This window comes from Lotus japonicus, chromosome 4 (genome assembly GCF_012489685.1).
Source record: "Lotus japonicus ecotype B-129 chromosome 4, LjGifu_v1.2".
NCBI lineage: Eukaryota > Viridiplantae > Streptophyta > Magnoliopsida > Fabales > Fabaceae > Lotus > Lotus japonicus.
Window position 1 is genome coordinate 4,560,333 of NC_080044.1, and position 22,329 is coordinate 4,582,661.

At 36.7% G+C, this 22,329-nt stretch overlaps 3 protein-coding genes across 4 annotated transcripts; 2 read left to right on the plus strand and 1 right to left on the minus strand.

Moving 5' to 3' along the window:
• The first annotated feature begins 8,489 nt into the window (after positions 1-8,489).
• On the plus strand, positions 8,490-10,205 carry LOC130712157 (uncharacterized). The gene has a single exon (XM_057561996.1). The coding sequence runs from the start codon at positions 8,490-8,492 to the stop codon at positions 10,203-10,205; it is 1,716 nt and encodes a 571-aa protein (XP_057417979.1).
• Positions 10,206-13,846: 3,641 nt separating this feature from the next.
• On the plus strand, positions 13,847-17,942 carry LOC130712158 (bifunctional riboflavin biosynthesis protein RIBA 1, chloroplastic-like). Its single transcript, XM_057561997.1, has 7 exons — positions 13,847-14,806; positions 15,109-15,436; positions 15,515-15,736; positions 16,220-16,542; positions 16,675-16,804; positions 17,523-17,819; positions 17,928-17,942. The coding sequence occupies exons 1-7, from the start codon at positions 14,766-14,768 to the stop codon at positions 17,940-17,942; spliced, it is 1,356 nt and encodes a 451-aa protein (XP_057417980.1). The 5' UTR covers positions 13,847-14,765.
• Positions 17,943-18,053: 111 nt separating this feature from the next.
• On the minus strand, positions 18,054-19,525 carry LOC130715762 (uncharacterized). 2 transcript variants are annotated; one of them, XR_009011770.1, is made up of 2 exons: positions 19,197-19,525; positions 18,054-18,556 (listed from the first exon to the last, which is right to left on the minus strand). XR_009011770.1 is itself a non-coding variant. In XM_057565883.1 (2 exons), exons 1-2 carry the CDS (start codon positions 19,381-19,383, stop codon positions 18,376-18,378), a joined length of 363 nt encoding a protein of 120 aa, XP_057421866.1. In that variant the 5' UTR covers positions 19,384-19,511; the 3' UTR covers positions 18,054-18,375. The 2 variants fall into 2 exon arrangements, 1 of the variants encoding a protein (XP_057421866.1); XM_057565883.1 differs by having other exon boundaries at positions 18,054-18,551; positions 19,197-19,511.
• Positions 19,526-22,329: the final 2,804 nt, after the last annotated feature.

Sequence of the window (22,329 nt, forward strand, 5' to 3'; positions counted from 1 at the left end):
TATAGTTTGAAGAAGTGCTATAGGAATACTACAAGCAATGGTAACTCTATCTAAGCAGCCATTCTGCTTCCAGATTTTGTTTATTATGAAATAGAGTTACTATTTGATACAAAACTTGTCAAACTTAAGTAAATTCTTTTATTTTTGGTAAAATAGAATGTCAAATTGTTGCTTAATATTATCAGTAGCACTTAAGTAATTAGCAAGTAGCTTAAACACTGTGATCCTATCAACAAATCAAAATAATATCATCAATACTCTCAAATTAGTGACCCGAAACCGGGCACGAAGCCGGTGTGAACCCAAGCAGAGGATGAAGATATCAGCTCATTTACTATAAGAACTATGGCAACAATAATGGTTATAACTAAAATGCAATTAAACCTCTTATTATTAAAACTAATTCTCATCACTCTTAGGGCTCGTTTGGTGGAAATGATAAACACTCATGATATGATAGTGTAATCATATCTTGCTCTAATATGTTGTTTGTTGCACCAACATGATAAAATAATGCAATCTTGTCTTTTATCTTATCATGTTCATCATGTGTAAACGTGTAAACGTTAGGGGGAGCTGATTATAATTATCCTAACCAGATACTAGGATAAACAACTTTCTATTTTCTTTTTAGTACTCAAACCCCAAATTTAATTATTTCTATATTTATATTTTATATAATTTATGATAATATTAATTAATAAATATAAAAATATTAATTTTAGTAATATACTAATTTTGTTATTTATCAACTATTAGTTGTAATTTCTAAGTTAAAATTATTTTATTTACTCATAAATTTAATTAATAAATGTAATAATTTATTAATGGTGAAAATATTGAACTTGCTCATATAAAATACTGAAATTATCATTATCACTTACTACTACTTAGTTAACATTATTTTTCTATTTATATAATAATAATTGTTATAATTATAACAAACAATTAATTAATTTATTAGATAGTAAATATAGACTAATTTTATATTATCATTTTTTATTTTTAAAAATTATTTCTCTACTTGTATAGTAACTTAAAATTTCAATATAAATTACTTTTTACAAAATTAATTTTATTTTTTAAATTTAAATAATTTTTACTGCCTATCACTTGTCTCTACAAAAGTTCAAATCAATTGGTTAACTATATAGTTTTAATTAATTAAAATAGACTCCCTTTAAAAATTAAAATAGACGAATTAATAAAAATCAATTTATTATAGTTAATTTTAAAACATAGGCTCATTTATAAAAATGTAAAAAAAAAGATAAATTTAATAGAATTATCACATCTTTAAAAAAATAATTTACAAAATTAATTCCATTAATCAATATATTAAAATCAATTACATTAATAAAAATATGAATTTCTTTGTCTTTTATGATGGGAGAATCCGAGTCAACCAAAAATCTTGAAATGTTGAAACACTTTCTATCAATTGTATTGCCATCAAGACATATCAATCTGCGATACTGTCTTAAGGTGTTCCAGTTGTGGAAATAACCTTCGGATGAGAGGAACTATTTAGCTGTTATTTTTTGGAATTGTTTTCAATTTTATCGTTCTTTGGATTTTATTTCTATTAGTTTTGTTCGCCGTTCCGGCAATGTTGTTGCTGACTTTCTTGCTAGGAATATCTCCTCTTACGCAGGTTGTGTGTGATTAGAGGAGGTACCTCCTGAGATTGACGCTTTTGTAACCACAACATTTTAACTTCTATACCCCAGTCTAATATATTGCATGAACTATTAAAAAAAACATACCAATCTACCAAAAGAAGAAAGAATCAGTAGTTCCATACAATGATAGGTACCTTCCACGCTTTAACCCAAAATAGAAAGCTTCTGGCCACTGAGAGCATCTCTAATAGAGTCCTTATTTTGAGATCTTAAAATAAGATCCGGATCTTATTAGATCCCACCATTGGAGCTATCATACATGGCATGAGATCTTAGCAAAAGCTAAGATCCGTGCCTTAGCTCAGGTACTCTCAAATGTGGGATCTTAAATAAAATAATATTTTTTTCTCTCTCCTCCAATACCATAACCAAAGTGAAAAATAAGGAGGGAAATAAATAATATAAATATATTAGGTATTGTGGGCCCGGTCAAAAGTAAAATAAGATCTCAACCACTAGAGTGAAATGTGCATAGAGACCTTATGAGTGTCTTAAATCCTATGTGGCAATCTGGTCCCACAAAAAATGAGTAAAGTCCCAAAATAAGTTCCTACCATTGGAGATGCTCTGATTGATCCGAGACAAGAGTACATATAAACAAACATTTCCAACAGAAAATCTTTCCTTTCTCTAAGAACTCCAATCATCTCAACATGATTTTCAAATTCCAAAATAACTTCTTAGGCACATCAGCTGCTTGGACATAACCCCAAGCACAGATGCAGTCTGGGTTAATATTATTGTTGTTCCTTTGTTTGTCATGAATTTTGTTAAAAACATGCTGATGTCCTAGCCGATGTCGTGACATCTGCCGATGTCGTGACATCTGCCTTTGTGAAGACCAGGACATCTGCCTCTGCTGTCATGCAACTGGATCCCTTTAAGTTATATTTTATGGTATGTGTAGTGCTACAAGTAGGTCAAGTAGCTGTTTGATGGGAGCCAATTGCGAGTTGTTTATTGTAGGAACAAATCTGGAAGCAAGAGATTTGTTTCTATTGTTTATTGTGAGTGCACTCATATTATATGCTGGAATATTCTCCACTGAGATGAGTGCAATGAATGTGTTGTTCAGCCTAATTAACCCTAGCCGCGTGTGCTGAACGGATACACCCTGATAGACAAAGATCTCATGCTGTACTGGTGTGTTGTATGACCTTGAAGATCAAGTGTCATTGATGTTGTAAGTTGTACTTTGTCTTTGTAAGTTGTACTTTGTCTTTGTAAGTTGTTCTTTGTTTTTGCTAGTTGTGAACCAGTCTTGCTCACTGATTCTATGAAGTGAGACTGTGTTCTGTGTTAAGTTTGTATGTCAAACAAACCCTTGAGTTGTTGTACTTGTTACCAATCACTGGGGCAGTGATTGTGGAAAAGTGAGAGGGGCTCTCATACTTAGGCTGTGGTTCTAAGTAGAAGACCACTGGGTAGATTAGGATTAAGAACAATGAACTTGATGTGTTCATGTGTGTCTGTAATGCCTAGATCCTGAGATAGTGGAATTCCTTTTCATTGGGCGAAAGCTAACCAGACGTAGGTGAAGTTTCACTGAACTGGGTCAAGAACTTCCTGTGTCTTGTTCATTTTAGTTGTTTCTGTATTTATGCCTTTCAGTCATATGATGTCCTAGTCAATTGTCCCAGCATCGTGCAGGACATCTGTCCTAAGAGAACCAGAATTTTAATTGGCATCAGAGCAGGCACCCCTGTTCTGTGTGGGTGAGCTCCAGGGAGATATTTTCTTGATCTCATGGACAATAAGGAGGGAGGATCGATCAACAGGCCACCAATCTTGGATGGCTCAAATTATGACTATTGGAAGGTTCGAATGACAGCCTTTCTCAAGTCTATGGACATCAAAACTTGGAAGGCTATTGTCAAAGGCTGGAAGCATCCTGTAAAAGCTCAAGCAGAAGAAAGTACATCCACTCCTGAAGAGAAACCTGAGGATGAATGGACAAGTGCTGAAGAAGATGCTTCTCTGGCGAACTCAAAAGCAATGAATGCTATCTTCAATGCTGTGGACAAAAACATGTTCAGATTGATCAATACTTGCACTGTAGCCAAAGATGCTTGGGAGATTTTGAAAACAGCACATGAAGGTACAACCAGGGTAAAGATGTCTAGACTCCAGATGCTTACCACTCGCTTTGAGAACTTGAAAATGACTGAAGATGAAACAATTTGTGAATATCACATGCGTGTGCGTGATCTGTCAAATGCTTCATTTGCTCTGGGAGAAACTATGTCAGATGAAAAGCTCGTGAGGAAAATCTTGAGGTCTGTAACCAGCAAGTTTGCAATGAAGATCACTGCTATTGAAGAAGCTCAAGATATCAGCAGCTTAAAAGTAGATGAGCTGATTGGTTCCCTGCAGACTTATGAGTTAAAGTTGAGTGAACAACCTGAAAAGAAGACCAAAAGCATTGCCTTTATATCAAACACCACTGAAGGAGACGATGATTATAGTGAAACTGAGAATCTATCTGAAGCTCTGGCTCTATTTGTTAAAAAATTCAACGGAGCTCTAAGGAAGATAGACAGAAGGACTAGGCCTAATGTCCAGGACATTAAGTCAGACAACTCAAAACCCTACTATTCCCAACGCAAGGTCAAAGAAGAGGACAAATCAGGCCAAAACAAGGGAGTTCAATGTCATGAATGTGAGGGTTATGGTCACATTAGATCTGAGTGTGCAACCTACTTGAAGAAACAAAAGAAAGGCATGGTAGTGACATGGTCAGATGAAGATACTGAGGATGAGGAAGAGTTATCTGCCAACAAGGTTAATGCCTTCTCAGGTGCGGTTAACAACTCAGATTCCAGTGGTGATGAAATGACACTTGAAGAATTGGAAGAGACTTACAAACTCTTACATGTCAAATGGAAGGAAACCTGCAAACATCTGAAGAAGCAAGAAGTTGAGATGGTACAAGTTAAGACAGAAAATACACAACTGAGGAAGACCATTGATCAACTGCAAGATGACTTGGATAAATGGAACTCAAAGCCAAAGGATTTTGAAACTGGTGAAAAAGCCAAGTTTGTGTTAACTATAGCTGATCTTCAAGAGAAAATAGCTACACTGACAGCCAAACTGGAAAATACCTACAAATCTGTGCGTATGCTGAACAGTGGATCCAATATACTTGAGGAGATTCTGGAAGAAACAAGCAAGCAAGGGAAGAGTGTTCAAGGCATTGGTTTCAGTTACAAGTTTGAGAATAGAGGAAATCAGAAAGCATCAACGAAGTTTGTAAGAGCAAAGGAAAATTCTGAGTTTAAAAACCCAGAGAACAATCGGATGTCAAGCCCGATGGCACAACATATGCCTCAACATCCTACTACTCAGAAGGCTAATGCTCAAACTCCATGGATATGTCATTATTGTGGTAGATTTGGTCACATTAAGCCCTACTGCTTCAAGCTGTACGGATATCCTCAGATCCAGAAGGCTCTCAAAGCATCTAAGAAAGCTTGGGTACCCAAAGGAGAAGTCTCCTGCCTTATAGCACACACATCTTTTAGAGTCTCATCAAGTGAAGACTGGTATTTTGATAGTGGCTGCTCAAAACACATGACTGGGAATAAAGAGTATCTGGAAAATCTCAAGGAGTACTCCAGTAAATCAGTCACCTTTGGAGATGGTGGTAAAGGAAAAATCAAAGGCATTGGGAAGTTGGTAGACTCTGGATCTCCCCAGCTGAACAACGTTCTTCTTGTCAAAGGATTGACAGCTAATCTAATCAGTATAAGTCAGTTGTGTGATCAAAATCTGAATGTGATGTTTAGCAAGACTGAATGCTTGGTTACCACTAGTGATCAAGAGATTGTGATGAGAGGTGTCAGGTCCAAAGACAACTGCTACATGTGGACTCCACAAGAGAAAGCTCAAATGTCTAGATGTTTGATATCAAAAGTGGATGAGCTGAATTTATGGCACCAACGTCTAGGTCACATCAATCTCAAGAGTATGCAGAAAGTCATCTCTAAAGATGCTGTTAGAGGGCTACCAACACTGAAAATAGATGAAGAGAAGATGTGTGGAGAATGCAAGATTGGAAAGCTGACCGAAACATCTCATGCAAAGCTTCAGCATCCCACTACAACAAAAATACTTGAACTTCTTCACATGGACTTGATGGGTCCTATGCAGGTAGAAAGTCTAGGAGGCAAGAAATATGCTTATGTTTGTGTTGATGATTATTCCAGGTTCACTTGGATTGATTTCCTGAAGGAGAAATCAGAAACCTTTGACATCTTCAAGAAGCTATGTCTGAAACTTCAAACTGAGAAGAATTGCTCTATAGTAAGGATCAGAAGTGATCATGGAAGAGAGTTTGAGAACTCTAAATTCTCTGACTTCTGTGATTCAGAAGGAATAAGTCATGAATTCTCAGCTCCAATTACACCTCAGCAGAATGGAATCGTTGAAAGGAAAAACAGGACTCTTCAAGAATGCACCAGAGTGATGCTTCATGCAAGGAAGATTTCCAACAAGTTCTGGGCAGAAGCCATGAACACAGCCTGTTACATTCACAATAGAGTAACCATGAGAGCTGGAACCACAGTCACTCTATATGAACTCTGGAAAGGAAGGAAGCCAACTGTGAAACACTTTCATATCTTTGGGAGCAAATGTTACATTCTGGCTGATCGTGAACAAAGAAGAAAGCTAGACCCTAAGAGTGATGAAGGAATCTTCATGGGATACTCTACAAATAGCAAGGCTTACAGAGTGTACAATTCTCGAACAAAGGTAATGATGGAATCTGTAAATGTCTCTATTGATGATCAACCAAGTGAAAGAGAAGACACTGGTGCAACAGAAGATGATGATGGTCCACATGTCACAGCCGATGTCCCAACTATTGACCTCGACATTGAATCAGAAACCAGTTCTGATGAGCAAGATCACAAGATGACCTCTGCAAATAAAGCTCCATCGATCAGAATTCAAAAGAATCATCCTCAAGAGAATATTATTGGTGATCTCAAGGAAGGAGTTACTACCAGGGCTAGAAGCTATATAGCTCATGAATGTTTTATATCCAAGATAGAACCCAAGAATGTCAAGGAGGCACTGACAGATGAATACTAGATAAATGCTATGCAAGAAGAACTTGATCAATTCAGAAGAAATGAAGTTTGGGATCTCACTCCAAGACCTGAGGGAGTAAACATCATAGGAACCAAGTGGATTTTCAAGAACAAGTCAGATGAGAATGGTGTTGTCACTAGAAACAAAGCAAGGCTGGTGGCTCAAGGATACACTCAGATTGAAGGAGTAGATTTTGATGAAACCTTTGCTCCAGTGGCTAGATTGGAATCCATAAGACTTATGCTTGGTGTTGCTTGTCTTTTGAAGTTCAGATTATTCCAAATGGATGTCAAAAGTGCCTTTCTAAATGGCTATCTGAATGAGGAAGTTTATGTTGAACAGCCAAAGGGATTCACAGATCCACATCATCCTAATCATGTCTATAAACTCAAGAAAGCATTGTATGGACTAAAACAGGCTCCTAGAGCTTGGTATGAACGTCTCACAAAGTTTTTGGTGAGCAATGGCTATTGCAAGGGAGGAATAGACAAGACATTATTTGTGAAAAATGAAAGAGGAAAACTCTTGATTGCTCAGATATATGTTGATGATATTGTGTTTGGTGGGATGTCGAACGCGATGTTGGAACATTTTGTCCAACAAATGAAGTCAGAGTTTGAGATGAGCTTAGTTGGTGAATTGAACTATTTTCTGGGACTTCAGATCAAGCAAATGGAAGATTCCATGTTTATTTCCCAGAGTAAGTATGCTAGGGGGATTGTCAAGAAGTTTGGACTTGAAAATTCTTGACACAAAAGGACTCCTGCTGCTACACACATCAAGCTGTCTAAAGACAATCAGGGAGAGGATGTTGATCAAAGCTTATATAGAAGCATGATTGGAAGTCTTTTGTACCTCACAGCTAGCAGACCTGATATTACTTTTGTTGTTGGTGCTTGTGCAAGATATCAAGCTGCTCCAAAGACCAGTCATCTCTTACAAGTGAAAAGAATCATTAAGTACATAAATGGTACTTGTGACTATGGGATTCTTTACACAAATGATACTAACCCTTCTCTTGTAGGGTATTGTGATGCAGACTGGGCAGGAAGTGCTGATGATAGAAAAAGTACTTCTGGAGGGTGTTTCTTCTTTGGAAACAACTTAATTTCTTGGTTTAGCAAGAAGCAAAACTGTGTGTCTTTATCCACAGCTGAGGCTGAATATATAGCGGCTGGAAGCAGTTGCACTCAACTTATTTGGATGAAGCAGATGCTCAAGGAATATGAAGTCGAGCAAGATGTCATGACATTGTACTGTGACAATTTGAGTGCTATCAATATTGCCAAGAACCCTGTTCAACATAGCAGAACCAAACACATAGATATCAGACATCACTTCATAAGGGAATTAGTGGAGGATAAAATTGTCACTCTGGAACATGTGCCCACAGAGAGACAATTGGCTGACATTTTTACCAAGCCTTTGGATGCTGCTACATTTGACAAGTTAAGAGGAAATCTTGGGATTTGCCTCTTTGAACAAGCATAGCAATTACAGCCTTGTTTCTGTCTAACGGCTAGTTTCCTCGTAACTGCCATCAACTGCCGTTGTGACATCATTGCCTCTTTCCTCCTCAACTGCTATATAATTATCACCATTGCTACCATCACAATTTCACAACAAATCTCTGCCCGAAAAATCTCTATTTCTCATTACTTACAATTTTCTCCATTTCTTACATTTGTCTGTTTGTTACAACATTTGATCATGTCTTCGAGCAAGAAAGACTCTGTGAAGGGAAAGATTGAGAGAACTGCTGGTGGTGCTAGGGTTATGGGTTTGCGAACAAGTTCCAGAGCTCCTTCCAAGAAGCACAACAAGCCTCGTGCAACCCAAATGGAAAACCCTGGAGCCCCTATGCCAGAGGATGTTTCCAACCCTTCTGTTCCTGCAAATGCTGAAGACGATGTCACGACATCTTCCCATGACTCAGATGCAACATTGTCTGATAAGCCTGACAAAGAAGCTTCCTCCAAGAGTTCTGATTCCAATGTTGCCAAATCAACGGATGCTCTGTCAGAGGAGTCGATGAAGACCCCTCCCATTGTTTATGATGTCTCTGATGATGAAGATTCAGAGGAAGTGACTCTGGCAAGTGTTGCTGCCAGAATGCTCAAACGAAGAAGGGGATCTGTTGAAGAAACCCCTATTGTCCAGAAGAAGAAACCCAAGAACACTACTGGGTCTTCTAAATCAAAGGCAACCAATGTGTCAAGGAAAGGCAAAGAAAAGGCGGTGGAATCATCTGGAAAGAAAGCCAAGAAGACTACTGGAAAGAAGCAGAAAGTTTCCAGAACTGAAGTGGAGACTGACTCAGATGTTGAAGGCGATGTCATGGACATCACTGCTTCTGAGAAGAAAATGTTCTCTAGTAAGCGTATTCCTTCAGATGTTCCTAATGTTCCTCTTGATAATGTGTCTATTCATGCTCCAGAGAATGCCTTCAAATGGAAATATGTCTATCAAAGGTGTATTGCCAAAGAAAGGGAGATTGATTCTGATGTGTTAGCCTGCAAAGAGATCATGACTTTGATTGCAAGAGCAGGGTTGAGAAAGACTGTGATGAACATAGGGAAATGCTATGACAAGCTTGTGAAGGAGTTTATTGTCAATCTCTCTGATGATGTTAATAATTCTGCCAGTCCTGAATTCAGAAAAGTGTTTGTCAGGGGGAAGTGTGTGAATTTCTCCCCTGCTATCATCAACCAAGCACTTGAAAGAAGTGTGGTTGAATTTGTTGAAGAAGAACCCTCCTTGGACACAGTTGCTGAGGAATTGACTGCTGGAAGAGTAAAGAAGTGGCCTGCTAAGAAGCCTTTGTCAACTGGATTTCTGAGTGTGAAGTATGCAATTCTGAATAGAATTGGAGTGGTGAATTGGGTTCCCTCTAACCATACTTCTGCTGTTTCTGCCATGCTTGTCAAGCCTATCTATCGCATTGGGACTGAAATTGCTTATGACTTTGGCAATTTTGTTTTCTCACAAACCTTGAAGCATGCAGAGACATGTGCTGTGAAACTCCCCATCTCTTTTCCTTCTTTACTGACTGCTATAATTCTGAAACAGCATCCTAATATCCTCAGTGCTGATGATGTTCCTGTGCCAAAAGGTCCTCTCATCACTTTGGACCAACGTCTGTTCCTGGAACCTCATGTCCTGGATATTGATCTGCCATCCAGTAGGACATATGCACCTGCCTCTGTGTCTACCTCAGGAAATAACAGTGTCATTTCTGAACTCGAGGCCATTTCCAAGGAACTTCAAGAGACCATCAGGATTGCCTCTGCTAGGAAGTTTAAGGTGGATGCTCTCATCCAAACTCTCAAGGGGGAAGCTGGTCAAGAGGGTGAGCCTGCAGCTGATGCTGAGAAGGAAGGATCAGCAGAAAATGATGAGGACAACCCCTCTTCTTCTGGTATTTAGTGCATGTCCTAGTCTATGAACTAGTTGATTTTGATTTGGCTGTACTTATTTTTTTACCTTTGCCAAATTTGTGCTAAAAAGGGGGAGTAGAAATTGAAGTATATGTGTATTGTAGTAGTGTGCTGTCATTGTTGATGTTTAGTACTAGTGTGTTAGTACTAATGTGTTGTTTGTGTTTAAGACCTTGTATTCTGGTTATGTATTCTAGTTATGTTCTGTAATAAGTATGCATACCTATCTTGTCTTTTATCTTATCATGTTCATCATGTGTAAACGTGTAAACGTTAGGGGGAGCTGATTATAATTATCCTAACCAGATACTAGGATAAACAACTTTCTATTTTCTTTTTAGTACTCAAACCCCAAATTTAATTATTTCTATATTTATATTTTATATAATTTATGATAATATTAATTAATAAATATAAAAATATTAATTTTAGTAATATACTAATTTTGTTATTTATCAACTATTAGTTGTAATTTCTAAGTTAAAATTATTTTATTTACTCATAAATTTAATTAATAAATGTAATAATTTATTAATGGTGAAAATATTGAACTTGCTCATATAAAATACTGAAATTATCATTATCACTTACTACTACTTAGTTAACATTATTTTTCTATTTATATAATAATAATTGTTATAATTATAACAAACAATTAATTAATTTATTAGATAGTAAATATAGACTAATTTTATATTATCATTTTTTATTTTTAAAAATTATTTCTCTACTTGTATAGTAACTTAAAATTTCAATATAAATTACTTTTTACAAAATTAATTTTATTTTTTAAATTTAAATAATTTTTACTGCCTATCACTTGTCTCTACAAAAGTTCAAATCAATTGGTTAACTATATAGTTTTAATTAATTAAAATAGACTCCCTTTAAAAATTAAAATAGACGAATTAATAAAAATCAATTTATTATAGTTAATTTTAAAACATAGGCTCATTTATAAAAATGTAAAAAAAAAGATAAATTTAATAGAATTATCACATCTTTAAAAAAATAATTTACAAAATTAATTCCATTAATCAATATATTAAAATCAATTACATTAATAAAAATATGAATTTCTTTGTCTTTTATGATGGGAGAATCCGAGTCAACCAAAAATCTTGAAATGTTGAAACACTTTCTATCAATTGTATTGCCATCAAGACATATCAATCTGCGATACTGTCTTAAGGTGTTCCAGTTGTGGAAATAACCTTCGGATGAGAGGAACTATTTAGCTGTTATTTTTTGGAATTGTTTTCAATTTTATCGTTCTTTGGATTTTATTTCTATTAGTTTTGTTCGCCGTTCCGGCAATGTTGTTGCTGACTTTCTTGCTAGGAATATCTCCTCTTACGCAGGTTGTGTGTGATTAGAGGAGGTACCTCCTGAGATTGACGCTTTTGTAACCACAACATTTTAACTTCTATACCCCAGTCTAATATATTGCATGAACTATTAAAAAAAACATACCAATCTACCAAAAGAAGAAAGAATCAGTAGTTCCATACAATGATAGGTACCTTCCACGCTTTAACCCAAAATAGAAAGCTTCTGGCCACTGAGAGCATCTCTAATAGAGTCCTTATTTTGAGATCTTAAAATAAGATCCGGATCTTATTAGATCCCACCATTGGAGCTATCATACATGGCATGAGATCTTAGCAAAAGCTAAGATCCGTGCCTTAGCTCAGGTACTCTCAAATGTGGGATCTTAAATAAAATAATATTTTTTTCTCTCTCCTCCAATACCATAACCAAAGTGAAAAATAAGGAGGGAAATAAATAATATAAATATATTAGGTATTGTGGGCCCGGTCAAAAGTAAAATAAGATCTCAACCACTAGAGTGAAATGTGCATAGAGACCTTATGAGTGTCTTAAATCCTATGTGGCAATCTGGTCCCACAAAAAATGAGTAAAGTCCCAAAATAAGTTCCTACCATTGGAGATGCTCTGATTGATCCGAGACAAGAGTACATATAAACAAACATTTCCAACAGAAAATCTTTCCTTTCTCTAAGAACTCCAATCATCTCAACATGATTTTCAAATTCCAAAATAACTTCTTAGGCACATCAGCTGCTTGGACATAACCCCAAGCACAGATGCAGTCTGGGTTAATATTATTGTTGTTCCTTTGTTTGTCATGAATTTTGTTAAAAACATGCTGATGTCCTAGCCGATGTCGTGACATCTGCCGATGTCGTGACATCTGCCTTTGTGAAGACCAGGACATCCGCCTCTGCTGTCATGCAACTGGATCCCTTTAAGTTATATTTTATGGTATGTGTAGTGCTACAAGTAGGTCAAGTAGCTGTTTGATGGGAGCCAATTGCGAGTTGTTTATTGTAGGAACAAATCTGGAAGCAAGAGATTTGTTTCTATTGTTTATTGTGAGTGCACTCATATTATATGCTGGAATATTCTCCACTGAGATGAGTGCAATGAATGTGTTGTTCAGCCTAATTAACCCTAGCCGCGTGTGCTGAACGGATACACCCTGATAGACAAAGATCTCATGCTGTACTGGTGTGTTGTATGACCTTGAAGATCAAGTGTCATTGATGTTGTAAGTTGTACTTTGTCTTTGTAAGTTGTACTTTGTCTTTGTAAGTTGTTCTTTGTTTTTGCTAGTTGTGAACCAGTCTTGCTCACTGATTCTATGAAGTGAGACTGTGTTCTGTGTTAAGTTTGTATGTCAAACAAACCCTTGAGTTGTTGTACTTGTTACCAATCACTGGGGCAGTGATTGTGGAAAAGTGAGAGGGGCTCTCATACTTAGGCTGTGGTTCTAAGTAGAAGACCACTGGGTAGATTAGGATTAAGAACAATGAACTTGATGTGTTCATGTGTGTCTGTAATGCCTAGATCCTGAGATAGTGGAATTCCTTTTCATTGGGCGAAAGCTAACCAGACGTAGGTGAAGTTTCACTGAACTGGGTCAACAACTTCCTGTGTCTTGTTCATTTTAGTTGTTTCTGTATTTATGCCTTTCAGTCATATGATGTCCTAGTCAATTGTCCCAGCATCGTGCAGGACAGCTGTCCTAAGAGAACCAGAATTTTAATTATGGAAAACCTACTCATTCCTCATGCGCCACAAAGCCCAAGCTGCAGACTGCAGTAGCAAAGGGGCCGGACCACCGCGACTCACTAAAGCGCCGCCCACCTGCAAGTTAAGATTAAAGAAACTCCTCACTGCAGAACCGCTAAGGATCGATCTCTAGAGTGGGTGAGACGTAATGGCAGTCTCGCAAGGTATGCAACATAGATTCCAACGCCAATGAGCACATGGGGCACATCCATGAGGGAGCAAAGCCCATTCTAAAGCGTTCCACACCCTTTATATACATAGTGAATATCTCAAAAAAAAATTGCTAATACATATTGTTGACATAAAGCTTATTTGACTTCATAAGTTTGTTTGATCAAAATAAAGGCCATTTCCTATCCTTGTTTTGTGTGGATCGAGGATTACCCGTCCGGTTTGGAGGGTATTCTATTGTCCAATGTAGCTAGTTTATCTTTTGAATAAATGAGTTTATTTGACCGTAAAAATATATACATAGCACCGACCAAACCTTTTTTCTTTTTCCGATCCTTTGACTACTAGTCTCCACAGGGGAAAGGGGTCCCACGTGACTAATCTGGCTCGGGACACAGTAGTGACTGGTGATGTCCCTGGCCACAAAAGTATTATTTTTTACCTCAGAGGGGATCGAACCCGGGCCAGAAGCCTAGGTGAAATCCCTTAAGAAAATGCACATTCACCGCTTGTGTCAAACCTATTTGAGTACATTTCTAAAATTATAAGGGTAAAAATGAGAATGAATATAAAAAGTATAGGCGCAAATTCTACTCAAATATCATTTTTAAAAACTACTACAAGCTAATTGAGATATACTCATTTACCAAACACATTTATTTTTTTCAAACAAATTTATAATTTGGACGAATAAGATTTAAGATAGTTGAAATACATTTATTTCTAAGCTCACTCCTTTATTTTATTTTATTTTTATGGTCAAAGAAACTCATTTATTCAAAAGATAAACTAGCTACATCGGACAATAGAGTGCCCACCAAACCGGGCGGACAATCCTCGATCCACTCAAAACAAGGATAGGAAAGGGCCTTTATTTTGATCAAACAAACTTATAAGGAAGTCAAATAAGATTTACGAAGAAATACGAATTAGCTTTACTAAAATAAATGACACGTATTAGATTTTTTTTTTTTGAGATAGTTAAACAAATTTTGAAGATAATCAAACTTATAATGTAGTCAAACAAGGTTTAATTTTTCATAATTTTTTTACTATATAGCTTTATATTATTATTGATTAATAAGATAATATATTAAATGGTAATTATTGAAAATAATTGCCAACAAATTTTCCATAATTTCATAGAAAGGTGCCATTTTGGAGACTTAAGCATTTTTAAAACATCCATATCACACCCTTCAGACACTAGGCTTCTCTGCTTCTTCCTTCCAACACAGAATTCATAGCACCAACCAACCTTGTTCAATTTCCGCACAAAGCAATGGCTACAAGTTTCAATCTCTCTGCTATCTCGTCCCCAATGTATGCTTCCTTCTTTCATTCATTCTGTGTTCAATTTCATTTTTTTAATCATTCTTTCTCTAACTGTGATGGCACACAACACATGCATTCTAGTTTCTAGGACCAACCTTTGTTAATTATATATGTAAAATTCTCAACTGGGATAATTTGAAGCATCAAGCTTACAAATTTAACTTCAACATCTGATCTCCAATGTGATCACAAAATTTTAGATTCCATGACTATTTTTTTCTTGGGGGTTCTTATTGTTTTAGGTCACAAACACTAATTGTACAATTCATCTGCTCCTCTGTTCAATGCAGGAAATCCCAGCATTTCAAAATGTTCAATGGATTGAACAGGATAGATTCATCTGTGATCAATGTACGTGGATCGGATTGGGCGTTTCCTCAGCTGAACTCTAAATTCCCCTTAAGTCAAAGTGCTGCTAGTAGAGTTAAAGCTGCATTTGGTGCTGGATCAATTGGAACTACGTTACAATCTGATGCAAGAGCATTTGCAACACTGGGAGCAGAAACGGGGCTAAGAAGCCATGAATTTTCTGATGACCTTGATGAATTTGATTTGGAAATTCCATCAGAAGGTTTTTCTTCCATTGCGGACGCCATCGAAGACATTCGGAATGGAAAGGTTGTTCTCTCTCTCTCACACACACACACTTAGGGTATTCTTTTAGTTTTCTGTTATTAACTGACATTAGTTTTTCAGATGGTGGTGGTAGTAGATGACGAAAACAGGGAAAATGAAGGGGACTTAATAATGGCAGCAGAGCTGGTAACACCTGAGGCTATGGCTTTTTTTGTGAAGCATGGAACTGGGATAGTTTGTGTAAGCATGAAAGAGGAAGATTTGGAGAGATTGGATATTCCTTTGATGGTTTATAATCGGGATAATGAAGAACAGCACCGTACAGCATTCACTGTGACAGTGGTATGTACAATTTTGTTGCATGCATCTTTTTATCTGGAGTAAGCCTATAGTTTCTTTAGAAACCTTTTTACAATTGATTCTAAAACCCAAATTAATTCTGGAAAGAAGCTTTGTGAGTAGCTTCCAATGCAAGAATTGATTCTGAGAAAAAATAAGTTAATCCAAGTATTGATTCTGCACTCATATGAAGCGTTTAGCGGTCTTTAATGTAGATTTGAATGTGTTATGTTGTATTAGGAATTCTGTTTTGATGTAGTTCAGGAGTTTGTAAGTGTAATTTGCTATATTAACACATTACACTGCAAAGTGTTGTCAAATAGCCGATCACACGGCGCTATAGTGTAGAGCTTTAGGGCTCACCGCTATTCGATATTTGCGGCTACTTTCCACTATTTTCGGCTCTGAGAGCTTGAAATAACGGTTTTTTTGCTTTCCGCTATTTTTCGCTATTCGCAATTAACGACCCTGACATTGCACTTGTAGGATGCTAAGCACAGTACCACCACTGGGGTGTCAGCTCATGATAGGGCAACAACAATTTTGGCCCTTGCTTCCAAAGATTCAAAGCCAGATGATTTCAACCGCCCAGGTCATATTTGTCCACTAAAATACAGGGAAGGTGGTGTGTTCACGAGAGCTGGCCATACAGAAGCTTCAGTTGATCTTGCCATACTTGCTGGTGTGAAGCCTGTGGCAGTTCTGACTGAGATTGTGGATGATGACGGTTCGATGGCTAGAACCGCTAGGCTTCGCCAATTTGCGGAGCGTGAAAATTTGAAAATTATATCTGTTGCTGACTTAATAAGGTAGAAATTTCAAAAATGTGCCAAAGTTTCCCAATGATGGTACTTATGGTTTTTGAGGCTACTATCAGTCCATTATAATGGTTGTTCATGCTGCTCTTTCGTTACACAAATTAGCACTTATTTTTCTGGCAGGTACAAGAGAAAGAGAGATCAACTGATCGAGCTTGTTGGTGCTGCACAAATACCAACTACGTGGGGGACATTCAAGGCCTACTGTTATAAGTCACTTTTAGACGGGATTGAGCATGTTGCAATGGTTAAGGTAACAATGCATGTATTTATAGGGTTTATATTGAACCATATGTAGTAGAAGAGATCGAATGAGTCAAATATGAGTTGTTGTCACTCAGGCTGGTCAATAGCGTGCAAATCTTTCGCGCGCTTTCGCGGTGGTGAGGGTGGAGCAGTGCTACCATAGTGGCGGATGGCCATCGCGTTGGTCGCACGTGCAAAAGCGACCAGACTCCACTGAATATCAAAGAGATGGAGGCTCTAGAGAGAATTGCTTGGGATTAGGTTCAAAAAGTGAGTAATGTCCTCAGAATTAAGACTTTAGGACTATTAGTTGAGGACATTTTTTGTTTTTTCGGTTCTATTAGTTGGGGGTTTTATTGGTTTTTCAGTTCTATCAGTTGGGGTATTTTTGGTATATCAATTTTTTTTATTTAACTTAGAGAGGCCCCAAAATACAAAACACATAGTCGTCTTCTTCCTCCTCTTTCTTTAGCACAGCGGTCATCGCACTATGCGTTATACCGCTATAGCGTTTTTTGGGTTGGCCGCTCCGCTCCGCTATCCGAAGTTGACAAGCCTAGGGCCACTATAATGTGCTTCAAAGAGATTGAATGGAAGTCTTGGGAAGTCACAAGGATCTAGTCACTCCCCAACTCACTTAAACTTCCCTTTTTACATTTTTAGATTGCTTGATTCAATACTAAACTTTTAGCCATTTTTTTGTTTGCCTGGTTATTTTTAAACAGGGTGACATTGGAGATGGACAAGATGTTCTTGTGAGGGTACATTCAGAGTGTCTCACAGGAGACATATTTGGATCCGCCAGATGCGACTGCGGACCCCAGCTTGCTCTTGGAATGCAGCAGATTGAGGCTGCTGGTAGAGGTGTGATGATGTACCTTCGCGGGCACGAAGGAAGAGGCATTGGGTTAGGCAACAAGCTTCGCGCTTATGAGCTAATAGAGGCTGGAAGGGACACTGTCGAAGCCAATGAGGAGTTAGGTTTTCCTGCTGACTGTAGGGAGTATGGAGCTGCTGCTCAGGTAATTGAACATTATTTTGTCAATTATTTCACCCTTTTAATAACATGTTTAAATCAAAATCAATAATAAAAACTACTCACATAAGATTATCCCCATAATTGATAATAGCTTCGGAATCAATAGTAAAAGAGTTTACAAACATACACTAAGTCAAGGTGATTACAATAATTATGAAGGACATTGTCTAGGAGCAATATAGAATTCTAGATGTTTCACTTGGTTGCATTGAGTGGATTTGAATCTGAAATTGTTGTTAGACTTTTCAATTTCCATTTCCATAGTTTTTGCATTTTAAAGAAAAGCTAAAACAATGATCTTTGTATTCTATGATTCTCACATATTTTGGTACAAGAAGGAATAGAGTGACTTATCTGGACCCATTCTTGTGCCTTTCTTTATAGTTCTTGTATGGACTCTGATGTTTTTCTCCCCCCTTTTTTTGCAGATACTGAAGGACTTGGGTGTCCGTTCTATGAAGCTAATGACAAACAACCCTACAAAGTTTATTGGGCTCAAAGGTCATGGCTTGTCAATTTCTGGCAGGGTCCCGGTGTTATCATTGATTACAAATGATAACAAGAAGTACTTGGAGACCAAACGTGTCAAAATGGGTCATGTTTATGACGTCGAATTCAACAAGAAGTTGAACAACAATGACGACGGTGTTGATGGGGAAGCTCGTCGCGATGATGACTCTGCTGCTACTGCTGCTATAAGCCAATAAATTTGTTTCTTTTCTACCAGATTCAAACAATTCATATCATATTGCTGGTAGATTTAGACAGAAAAAATGCAATTTTTCTTTCAAATTTTCTAGTTCAGTTTCATATGTATTTTGTTATGGCCGACTCTTTAATCATAAAACTTTTTGTACCGGAATACAATTTTGCCTAAATAAATTTGAGGTTAACTCTTTTTGATTTCTTTGGTTACTTTTGTAGAGGTTTCATTTATGGTTCATTTGAATAGTTTCATCATACAAGGGTGGATGCTATTGTAAAAAGGTGATTTAAAGATTTTTTATGGGCAAATATTAGTTGTTAGTAATGTTAGTAAATTAGCCCCTCCTCATGTTCGAATCCAGAACCCTTCACATTTCATCCAAACAAACCCTTATGCCCTCTAACTCTTACAACTTGAGCTAACTCTCGGGATCAAACTGATCTAAAGATTAATCTGTAACATTTGGCTTTGTACCTGTCAGTGCCGGGTTTGTACCGAGAACGGGTACGACAGCCAAAATGGAGTACTCATACAAAAGTAGGTGCTATTATAAAGATTTGAGGTTCATCTAAGTAAAAATTGACCTAAAGATTAATCAATAAATTGATACTGCATTAATAGTTCAATCAACGATGTGAGTAGTGAGTTGCTAACCTGTGAATCTGGTCAATGTTTCCTTGTTGGAGCTAAAAACCACCATTGACAGTGCCACGAACCTCACCATGAATAGAGACACCACCCCGATGTGGATTGCTGATAAACCAAAAAACGAAAGAAATTGGTTGCCAAATGCTTTGGCCGCCGATGAGTTTTGTTCAGCCACCGCTTCTAGCTTCCCCATCCGTAGCTTCTCTCTCTCATTGTTGCAAAGCTCCAGCAACGGCAGAACTAAAACAAAAAATTCGAGTACATGGTAAATTTTGTCTCTAAAAGTTTTTGGGGTTGCAAGTTGCAACAAAAGAAATATGCTTGAAACTAAAATGTTAGTTAAGTTAGATACTGCAAATCCAAACAGATAGATTTGGTTGTGTAGAGGATGTACTTATGAGAAAGGTAATCTTATGTGAGAAAATGAGAATAAATCACGACCGTTAGATCTAACAATCAACGGTTAAGATTAAAAGAATTTAATGGTCATGTGATTGTCACATGATCACTTAAAAAAGTCACATGGCTTAATGTTTTAATCTTGACCGTTGATGGTTAGATCTAACGGTCGTGATTTATTCTCATTTTCTCACATAAGATTACCTTTCTCATAAGATACATCCTCTGGTTGTGTATAGGTTTAAAGGTACCTTTGGTCCTTTACTTATATTCTTGGTGTGCAATGGATTCCAAACAAAAATCAATTGCTCTTTAGGCCCTAACAATCACCTCCATTTGTCAAAATGGTTTTCCGTTCAATTCGGTCTAGAATTTAACGGTTTTTTAAAGAAAAAAATTAATAAAATAACTTAAAATTCATACATTCATAGAGGAGTGGAAGTAGTAATAGTTAGGGGACATATATGTTGGATGTAGGAGGCTCATGGACCAATCACCGGAGGGTGCAATTTATCTTTCTGATGTACAAAAAGAAAGAGTTCTTCATCATCTTCAACCATAATCATCAAAACCCAAAAAATCACAAAAAATAAAACACTAGTAAATTAAAACTATGCAACCCAAATCAAATTCATCCAACAACTGATAAGAAACAAAGAAATCCATAAATCTAATCTCAAAAAAATCTATAAATCTGCTACATTTGAATTATACAACTGACCTCTTTCCACAGTCATGAAATAACCTCAAAAACATCGAACCCATCACCAACAAAAAGAGAAGATGAGAGAATCCAAAAATAAACCACCACATCAAAGCAGTACATGTTACAACCAATCTAGAAATATAACCACCAACACCAAATTAGGAAAAGAAGAGATGAAAGAACTTACAGTAAAAGTTAGGGGACATATATGTTGGATGTAGGAGGTTCATGGACCAATCACCGGAGGGTGCAATTTATCTTTCTGACGTAAAAAAAAAAAAAAGAGTTCTTCATCATGTTCAGCCATCTTCATCAAAACCCAAAAAATCACAAAAAAATAAAACACTAGTAAATTAAAACTCATGCAACCCAAATCAAATTCATCCAACAACCGATAAGAAACAAAGAAATCCCTAAATCTAATCTCAAAAAAATCAATAAATCTGCTACATTTGAATCATACAACTGACTTCTTTCCACAGCCATGACATAACCTCAAAAACATCGAACCCATCACCATCAAAAAAAGAAGGTGAGAGAATTCAAAAATAAACCATCACATCAAAACATCAAAGCAGTACATGTTACAACCAACCTAGAAATATAACCACCAACACCAAATCAGGAAAAGAAGAGATGAAAGGACTTACAGTAAAAGTTAGGGGACATATATGTTAGATGTAGGAGGCTCATGGACCTATCACCGGAGGGTGCAATTTATCTTTCTGACGTAAAAAAAAAGAGTTCTTCATCATGTTCAGACATCTTCATCAAAACCCAAAAAATCACAAAAAAATAAAACACTAGTAAATTAAAACTCATGCAACCCAAATCAAATTCATCCAACAACCGATAAGAAACAAAGAAATCCCTAAATCTAATCTCAAAAAAATCAATAAATCTGCTACATTTGAATCATACAACTGACCTCTTTCCACAGCCCTGACATAACCTCAAAAACATCGAACCCATCACCATCAAAAAGAGAAGGTGAGAGAATTCAAAAATAAACCATCACATCAAAACATCAAAGCAGTACATGTTACAACCAACCTAGAAATATAACCACCAACACCAAATCAGGAAAAGAAGAGATGAAAGGACTTACGGTAAAAGTTAGGGGACATATATGTTAGATGTAGGAGGCTCATGGACCTATCACCGGAGGGTACAGTTTATCTTTCTGACATTAAAAAAAGAGTTCTTCATCATGTTCAACCATCTTCATCAAAACCCAAAAAATCACAAAAAAATAAAACACTAGTAAATTAAAACTCATGCAGCCCAAATCAAATTCATCCAACAACTGATAAGAAACAAAGAAATCTCTAAATCTAATCTCAAAAAAATCTATAAATCTGCTACATTTGAATCATACAACCGACATCTTTCCACAACCATGACATAACCTCAGAAACATCGAACCCATCACCATCAAAAAGAGAAGGTGAGAGAATCCAAAAATAAACCACCACATCAAAACATCAAAGCAGTACATGTTACAACCAACCCAGAAATATAACCACCAACACCAAATCAGGAAAAGAAGAGATGAAAGGACTTACAGTAAAAGTTAGGGAGACATATATGTTGGATGTAGGAGGCTCATGGACCAATCACCAGAGGGTCCAATTTATCTTTCTAACGTAAAAAAAAAAGTTATTCATCATGTTCAACCATCTTCATCAAAACCCAAAAACCACAAAAAATAAAACACTAGTAAATTAAAACTCATGCAGCCCAAATCAAATTCATCCAACACCTGATAAGAAACAAAGAAATCCCTAAATCTAATCTCAAAAAATCTATAAATCTGCTACATTTGAATCATACAACTGACCTCTTTCCACAGCTATAACATAACCTCATAAACATCGAACCCATCACCATCAAAAAGAGAAGGTGAGAGAATCCAAATATAAACCACCCCATCAAAATATCAAAGCAGTACATGATACAACCAACCCAGAAATATAACCACCAACACCAAATCAGGAAAAGAAGAGATGAAATGACTTACTGTAAAAGTTAGGA

Excerpts from the sequence above, each read along its gene's own strand:
- LOC130712157 (XM_057561996.1), top strand. The coding sequence starts at position 8,490 with ATGTCTTCGAGCAAGAAAGACTCTGTGAAGGGAAAGATTGAGAGAACT.
- LOC130712158 (XM_057561997.1), top strand. The coding sequence starts at position 14,766 with ATGGCTACAAGTTTCAATCTCTCTGCTATCTCGTCCCCAAT. Across the intron at positions 15,437-15,514 it reads AAGACATTCGGAATGGAAAG|ATGGTGGTGGTAGTAGATGA; the intron begins GTTGTTCTCTCT and ends TTAGTTTTTCAG. Across the intron at positions 16,805-17,522 it reads AGCATGTTGCAATGGTTAAG|GGTGACATTGGAGATGGACA; the intron begins GTAACAATGCAT and ends ATTTTTAAACAG.
- LOC130715762 (XM_057565883.1), bottom strand. The coding sequence starts at position 19,383 with ATGGGGAAGCTAGAAGCGGTGGCTGAACAAAACTCATCGGCGGCCAAA. Across the intron at positions 18,552-19,196 it reads AACATTGACCAGATTCACAG|AAACAAATTTATTGGCTTAT; the intron begins GTTAGCAACTCA and ends CTGGTAGAAAAG.